The following is an 8,548-nucleotide window of genomic DNA, read 5'->3' as shown; positions in this document are numbered from 1 at the left end:
TTAGCAGACTGCAGGTCACATGATTTCTGTGGAGCCAGTTCTCTGGCGGGGAAATAGCTTGACTGACTCTGACATGACATAGACTTTGTCTCTATGGGGTTGAGTAGGTCGAGGCTTGATTTACGCAGGAAGCAGCCCCATTCCTGCCCTACTCTCCGAGAGAAGTCTCGTGGTGGGGGTGCGGGGGGTCCAGGCATCGTTCTATCAACCCTCATCTGGTTTGGAAATCCACAGGGCCCCAGCTAGCCATGCCTGCACTCCTAAGCCCTGAAAATGGCAGGATGGTAAGTGCGCTTCCTATTAAGCCACTCAGCTTGTTATCATGGTGTGAAAATCACAGGAATCAAGTGGAATTGCTTGTGTTGAGCTCTGACCAAAAGTAAATGAAGCCCGGGGGGGGGGGGGGGGGGGGGGGGGGGGGGGGGGCGGGGGCATGAAGCAGGCGGATTGGCGCACGCGCACCTGATTACAGGAAATTTGGCCAGAACCACAGTCTGGCACTAAGGCCTCCACAATCCAGCACAGGCTGTACCTCTGTAAGGACATCCATCTGACCTTGAGCTGGTGCCACCCTTAGCACTGATCTTACTAACAAGGAGAGTTGACTGAAACAGCTTATGCAAGCTTCATTGGCTTGTGAGGCCTTTCCCTTGCTCTGGACTCTGTATGTGCTCACGGCTTAGTGTCAATGTGATGCTCTCTGTTTCCAGAGAAATTCAATTTGTGAAGAGTCTTCATTGTTATTCTGATCGACAGCAGTGATAGAAAACACACGTGTAATGTCTATTGTGTGCCAGTTACTGGGAATGGAGAACCATGCTGCCATGTTTGTTCCAAAGACACTCAGAGTAGAGTAGACAGAAATGTTAAAAGTCAGAACTTAACAAAACAGTGCTATGGAAATAGGAGTCAGGGCACTGAGCTGGTTACCACGGGATGGAGCACACACAGCTGCCACGTCCTGCACAGGACCTGTCAGAGGAGCCAAAGAATGATTTCCGAGAGCAAACACAACAGAAGTGGGTAATGTCGGCTCTGCTCTTTTCTGTGGGCTTGTTGGGTGGAGGCTGCAAGCCTGGCATCTCTGTGGCTGTGAATTCCTCACCTCCTACTTGAACTGAAAGCAGTCTATGGGCAGTGGGGCGGGGGGAGGGAAACAAAGTCAGCAAACATGGAAACAGCTGAGAGGAGAGAAGCAGGTGCTCTTGGGGATGTTTCAGCCTCGGTTCCAGCTGAGCATACTGCATCTTGACCCCCCCATCCCTCGTACTGAGCCAGGAAACCCCAGCTATAAATTTGGGATCATTTCTAACCTATGTCCTGATGAATACAAAGTTAAGTAAGTTTGCAGTGCACTAACTACGCTGGCCACTACTGAACTAACTGTCCTCATAAACGAAGTACTGTGAACCCATCAACGGTGGCCACCTGATTTTGGGCGCTCACTATGGAGTGTTGATGATTATATGTCGAAAGACCATAGTGCAAAGCACTCATTCATATCATGAAAGATAAACAAGAGTGTCAAAGTTGGTGTTTGCAGTCCCAGTAAGACGGCCGGCTTGCTAGTGAGCACAGCCACCATGAATGGAATCAAAGGCTTGGCATTTTCTTGAAATGACAGCCTGATGTGGTGATGTGCGCAAGACATTAAAGACACACCAGGCATTGTCACTCGCTCACCATTGCTGTGAATAGGAAGTTATAGCCTCAGGGTCTCAGAACCTCAGACAGCAGCAGTGCATACGCCTAAAGAAGCACCACAGATCTCTAAGACCCCACCCCTGCGACATGTCACCTCTTTTAGAAAGGGTGGGGCCGTGCGTTCCCAATACTTCCAAAGGGGTCCAGCTTCAGGAAAGGACGTGGAAAGAAGCCGAAAGCCTAAACATTTGAGCAAATTAGGTCATTTAGATCCATGGGCAGCACCTGCCTGGGCTTGGCCTTCCTCCTGCCCAGCTGGCTGGCAGACCTCGGGCATTTGCCCTGGCTGGACAGGACCTGCAGGTATTGGTCATTGTTGCTGTTTTGCTGGTCACTGCTGGATGCTGCGGACACAGAATCAGATTCTGTGAAGGATGGCTCGAACTTGGCTTTGCCTCTGGCCTTCAGAGGATGCTGTGGGTACCGGGCATTCCTGGACCGTGGTTTTTTGTTTATAATTGTGGGCCTATCAAGCTGGCTTTCAAAATTGTTATCCCCAGATCTATAGTACACCCTTTGCTGGTACTCAGGGTCTCTGTTGTCACTTTCTGACCTGTAAAAACAAGAAGCCCGAGGGAGATCTGTCAGGGAGCCTGGGGGGATTGACCGTTGGACCAAATCTCTCCTCGGCATCTCTTCGTCTTCTTCGCTCAGCTCTGGAGAGCAAGGCTGGCCGGGGGCCCAGGACATGTACTGCTGCTGCACATTCCTGGGCTGAAGCTCTACAATGTCACCAAAAGCATCTATCTTGAAATGTCTTTCTGGCCAGAAAGCTGGCTGGGTCTTTTTGTGAAAGTCACGTGCATTAACAACATAGTATCTGGGAGCACGGGGCCTGTGACCCCGTGTCATCAAGGCAGAGACCTCAGGTCCACAGAAAGGAGGTCTGATGGGCTGAAAGTTTTTTCTGGAAAGAGGCTCAGAGCGGATGTCTTTGAGGGTCTGTGTCTGTGTCACAGGTGAGCAGGATCTCTTTTTGTGGAGGTTGCCGGTGCTGGCACACGACCCACGTGGATACCTGTAAGACAGAAGTAGCTAAGTAGATATAGCCTTGGTCTCCCTCCACATATCCAGTAATTCCACAGCATCTAGGGTGATCTGTGAACTGCAGTGGACATCTCAGCACCATGAAGTGACAAGAAATGCGCCATGGGGGTGCACAGAAAGGCAGGCTTCATTAATATAGCCTATCACTGCTTCTGTAAGCAGCCTTTCACCGGACCAATGTTTGTGGAGTTCATGTTGGGAATGTTGCTCTAGTGGGCTAACCTGCCCTCCAGCTTCTCAGACACTCCCTTGAGTGTCCACTTGGGGGAAACAGACCTGCTCAAAGGATCAGTGAGTATGGCTTGACGCTCTCTACCCCCACCCTGTGATCTCCCAAGAAGGACTTAGATCCCTCCTTGTCACGGTACTACAAGGATAGGAAGACAACTTGCTTAAAAACAAAATCTCAAGTTGTATGAAAGCTTGAAGAAAGGAGGGAGAAATTTATATTTATCTCCATGGTGTCTACTGTGCCACAAATGATGAACATAGTTGTGGTTGTGATTTTGGCTCAACACAGCGCTGCTCCCCCATTCTGGGATCCTGGGTTTGCCCCTTTCCTTGAAGATGACACCGAAACATTTGGCCCATGTAGTAACACCCTCAAGATCTTGCCAATAACATAGTCAGTCCTCATGTGAAGCAGAGACCGTATGCCGTTCCAGGACTGAAAACAGAGTGAGGCCAGGTAGACAGATAGGGAAGCTATGGGACATGGGGGAAGAGGAGGATGAGCTCTTCACCCCATCACCTCACCCCAGGGTGTAATTGGAGCCTCTCACCAGCTGAGAGGCAGGAATTCCAGCCCACTCAACACTGGTTATGACAGTTAGGACATGGGATCCATATTCATCTCATACATAGATAGTTCATGTGTAGTAAGGAACCAGGGATAAGGCCTGAGTGTATGTGACCTCGGACAGAGTCTTATTCCTCCCTTAGACAAGGCCTGAGACTCTCAAACAAGACTGCTCACGTTGTTTCCAGTGATGGTATCCTGACATTCTGTGTCCCTGAGACCTACATTTTTGCCTCGTAAACTGTAATCCTGTCAGGTGTTCCTCAGAATCTCATTGAAGTCTCTTAATTAATCTTTGCATATAGTGACTTCAATCCCACCAAAGTCCTATTATATAAGACTATCACAAGCAAAGGGCAACAACATCAACAAAGCGAAACTAATGAGCTATGACTGTTGAGGAGCCCACTGGTGCTCCCCAGGGCATCTTACTTTTCCTTCTGAGTGTACCCCTCTTTCACTTAACCCTCCTACTTAAGCCTGAATTAAAATGCCTTTACTAACCTCAACTCTACTTCATAAACTGGCTCTTCCTGAAATTCATCCCTGGGTAGATGCAAGTTTGGCCTGAGTCAGGTTCTTAAAAGTCTTGGTGACCTCCCTTGGCTACTGAGGGTGACAGCCGGGGGGCTTCTGCACCCTAAAATGCTGACTTGGGATATCAACTGTTAAGAAGATAGCTTACTTTCCAGGGCTACAGAAATGCATACTAGGCTATGAGGGAGGCATACTTACAGATTACATGACAATGCTGCTTTCAAAAATCTTGAGCTCCCCTCTCCCACCACTTCTACATTCTCAGGGTCCCAGCAATCCCTGCCCTCTGATTCCTCCAGGCAGACCTGGAATTTAGTGGCCTTGGCCTCCTGTAGTTCTGGTCCACCACTGGCATCACATTCAAGAAGGCTGGTTTCTTTTTGCATCAGAGTTCACCCTCACCTATTGGTGTCCTGCTCTGGCCTTGATGTAGATCCACTTGGGAGAGGTGAGCACGGGCCCCTGGACACTTGTCCAGGGCTCTGGGGCAGGGGCCTTGTGACTGTCTCCATCCTGAGACTCTTGCTACTCAGAGAGTCAAAGTTGACCATGTTGCCATTGTTTTGGGGCGTTGCCATGTATGCTGAGGACAGCTGGCTGATGAGGTCACTGTCCTTCAGAAGCCTCTTGGTGCTTTCTTCATGAGTCTGGATTCGAGCTGCAGGCAGAGAGAAGAGCAGGTGACATGTCCAGGTTCCCCACAAGACCCACATGCTAAGATTTGGTCTCTTACCTGGCACTCTTAGAGGAAGGTGGAGCCTTTAAGACTAGGGCATGGTGGTAAGTCCTCTCTGGTCATAGCGGTCGTGTGCTCTAAGGTAATTGTGAGAACGCTTTCTGCTTCTGACTATGAGTGAACAGGTTTGCTTGGCATACATACACACAGCAAAGGGGCTGATAGAGCATAGATTGGGACCTGAAACTGTGAGCCAAAGTAAACCATTCTTTTGCCCCAGTCTGCTTTTTCCTTTGGGATGTCCAGGCACCATTGTGCACCGGGCTAGATTGGAAGCAATGCAGCTTATCCGGGTCAGATGGGTTACACAGGATATCCACTGTCATTGAGACCAGGACAAACAGCCATCTCAGAGATAGTGAGAGAGGTGTTTTTTGATTGGGAGTGAATAAAGGGCTATACAAACCTTGGGGAGTGCGTAGGGATTTTGGGGGTGATTGTATATCATTGGCTGGGGCCAACATGCTGGAAATGCTTTATTTGCATGAAGAGGAAATTTCAGGTGCTAGCTGGACAAGTCCTTATAAGGAGATAGGAAGTTCAACCTGAAACTTGGCTACCAGGCTACATGACTACCTCAAGGGTGGCAGAGGTGGGATTCACGTGGCTTTCCGGCCCCACACCTTTGTGTCTTTATAAGAACATGATGTATTTGTCATTGCAACAGAAAGTTCGCTGACACAAAGCAGATACAGTAGGTTTTATAGCACAAACCACAGTCACTTTGTGCGTGACCTTGTCACCTGGTGACTTCTCCACATGGAGTGGACCCTCAGGCTTGAGTCTCCTGGAGGAGGAGAGCTCTCTTCCAGATAGTTCACCTTAAAGTAGTTACAGGGGCTGGCTCATGGGATCGTTTGAGTTCCATTTTGTTTTATGCTGGGGCAGGTAGTGTGGGCTGAGCTAGCCCAGTGGTACCAACTGAGTATCCTGGCTCTCAGTGTGCTCTACCAGGGGCCTCAAGGGGCAGAGCTACTGACTCTTATTTGAACTGCACCTGTGCCCCCACCCCAAAATCTGACCTTCTAGCTACACTGGATATCTGTTCACCACACTCCTTTCCTTCTGGGGGCTTTCTCTTCTCCTTGATGAGAGGGAAAGAAGGTATGGCCTTGGAGAGTTTTCAGCTTTGTGTCTTTACTTTAAGATCTGCTTTGGTGGCTGGGCCTGCCTGGCTGGCATCACTAGGTGGGAGCTAGGCCAGAAAAGGCAGAACTTAGGAATGTGGGAGCCTGGGCAGAGGCTTGGGAGGTGGGCTCACATGGGAAGAGAGCGGTGTCAGCGATGACATACACAACATGGTGAAATAAACACTCTTGAGCATTTTATACTTTGCCACACAGAGTTTTCTGTCCCGTTTCCAAAGCCCCTTCTGATTACAGCGGTGTGGGAATTAGTTCCAGCTTTGGGCAAGCTGGGAGCAGTGCGCAGCATGGGTTTTGCTTTAGTGTGCCCGGTGAGTCTTGCAACTCCAGCACCGGTTTTGACCCTCTGTCCCTTCTTTAAGTGATCATCAATCAACTTAGAGACCAGACATTTGTATTTTAAGATCCACTTACCCTCCACCATCTGTGCAACCTTCTTCTTATCTTCCGATCTTGTCTGAAATGTGAATGACAATCAGTTTGCTTCGGTTTTAAGGGGAAGCGGTTAACATTTTATTCTGAGGAGATAAAGACTTCTGTGCTACTGTTCACACCTTGAGCATGGTGGTCCTGCTGAGCACAGAACGCTCAGGCTATAGGAGCTGGGCCTGTTATTTGAGTGAATAAATGCAAACATGGAAGAGCCAAGGTTTTTTTTTCCCCCTGATGGGTTTCCTCTAAGAACAACTAAATCATGGGTGTGTGAGATCCTGCCAAGGCAAGCAGAGGATCCTGTATCTGGAGGATTGGGAACCTTAGTGTTTCATATTCTGGTTTCTTTGAGGCTGAGACCCACATCTCAAATGAGATGCCTTTCACTTCAGGTGTACTAAGTACATTTGGCCCGGAGGTGATTTTATACAATGTTATTTTTGACAGGTCTGTTTACAAAAGAGTGTCACGAGTGGAATTTTACCCCCGTGACCTCATGTTGACAGTTTAAGACTTTCAGGTCTTAAAGCAGTTTAGATCTTTAGATTAGGGAGGCTCAGCCTGAAATGGCTTGAGTCACAAAGAAAACACAGATCAGCCACTAGGGAGATACCTATGGGCAAAATGCCCTGCAACTGGAAATGGATTTCTAACTTGACATATCACAAAGCTAGATTGTTATCCTTTTACATAAACTTGTATTTATGGGGGCAGTTACTTTTCTCCCCTTAGTGAAAAGGCTACAAGGTTTGTTGGTTGGTTTATTTGTTAAATGAAAGTAAGATTTAAAAAAAAAAGGGGGGGGGAAGCAGACTGGAAGTATGACTCTCAGGGTTATGAAAGGCTGTATAGACAGGGCTCAGAAAAAGCCCCTGGATGCCTTCCTGCCCTCCTCTTGACACTGAGGGAGGGGGATTCAGAGAAGCCAGAGAGTACTCAAGTGAGCAGGCTTGCCCCCAGCAAATGAAAGCAGCCACTGTCTTAGAAATAACTTGAGGCGGGCTTTGGGGATAGCCACTCTGTACCACAGGACATGGTTTGAACTACTTTGCACTCTCCTGATGGACAGGGTGCAGGCGTATGGGCCGGGGCGGACCTTGGCATGGATGAGAGCTGAGCTCACACAATACTTGCGTTTTGGATCTGCATCCGGAGTTGCTGGCTGCTGAGCTTCAGCGATCTCGCGATGCTCTGAAGGTAGTAGATTAGCATGCTGGGATGGAAGGACATGGAACAGTGAGAGGGCTTCAACTGACGGTCAGCTTTCAGGTCCTGCTCAGGTGGCAGTGGAGTGAGGGTTGCTGGGTTCGATGTAGGCTACTCACTGACCCCTGACCCCTGACCCAAAATACATCTTCCTTCTCTCTTATAGCCCGTGGCCACGGGGATAGAGCAACTTCACTTTTTTTTTTTCTTCTTTTGCTTCTAAATTCTGCACCCTGACAATAAAAACAAGGTCCCAAAATCAGTAGATACCTCGCAACCAGTCAAGCCATGGCTATTGGTTCCACTTCTCTCTGTAAGCCCTAATAAACCTAAGCTTCTCAGCTGAAATATGATATTTCAAAATCATCTATCTACATTTTTGCAGAATACTATATTGGTACTAATAGTGTCCGGCCCCCTTATAGTGGCCACAGTAATCTCCCAGGTGCTGTTGAATTAGTAGCCATGCAGCTGTCTCTGCGGCATGGTGGTTTGTGCTACTCTGAAGTGTGGCACCCCCTGGAGGCTGGGAGGTTTAGTATCCCCCAGGTCAGAAGGAATGGCGCCCTCTGGAGGTTGGGAGGTGTATCACTCACAACAGAAGCAGTACAGCTGGGAGTATCACCACAGGGCTGCTGATGTGTCCAACCACAGCGTGAAACCATGCAGGGAAGTCATTCTCTATCGTCTCTGACACAATGTCATAGATTTTCTCTTGTCCGCTGTGAGAAAGGAAAGAGGTAACTCCAGGTTTGACTGCTTTTGGCTAGGGAATGTTTCAAGACCTATCAAAAAATGTTTGGATGTCTATATGCTGATCTCCAAAACCAGCTATAAAAACAAGAAGCAAATCTCCAAATGGCAAAGATTCAAGACTTTCCCAGAAGTTCTATAAAGTAGCCATCTAATTACCCACTAGGCCTGGAGGCGGGGCCTCTAATC

At 48.5% G+C, this 8,548-nt stretch overlaps 1 protein-coding gene across 1 annotated transcript in view; it reads right to left on the bottom strand.

The window, feature by feature from the left end:
- Positions 1-1,821: 1,821 nt before the first annotated feature.
- Tmc3 (transmembrane channel like 3) overlaps positions 1,822-8,548 on the bottom strand; it is a 55,869-nt gene continuing 49,142 nt past the window's right edge. Inside the window, exons 21-25 of the mRNA XM_051149311.1 lie at positions 8,203-8,328; positions 7,535-7,613; positions 6,383-6,425; positions 4,490-4,745; positions 1,822-2,722 (exon numbers count right to left, since the gene is read on the bottom strand). Coding sequence (XP_051005268.1) covers positions 1,885-2,722; positions 4,490-4,745; positions 6,383-6,425; positions 7,535-7,613; positions 8,203-8,328 — 1,342 coding nt within the window. The 3' untranslated portion in view covers positions 1,822-1,884. The remainder of the gene's footprint in view (positions 2,723-4,489; positions 4,746-6,382; positions 6,426-7,534; positions 7,614-8,202; positions 8,329-8,548) is intronic.

Source organism: Acomys russatus, chromosome 7 (genome assembly GCF_903995435.1).
Source record: "Acomys russatus chromosome 7, mAcoRus1.1, whole genome shotgun sequence".
Lineage (NCBI taxonomy): Eukaryota > Metazoa > Chordata > Mammalia > Rodentia > Muridae > Acomys > Acomys russatus.
The sequence above is the reverse complement of the archived record's forward strand: the minus strand, read 5'-3'. Positions and strand labels throughout refer to the sequence as shown.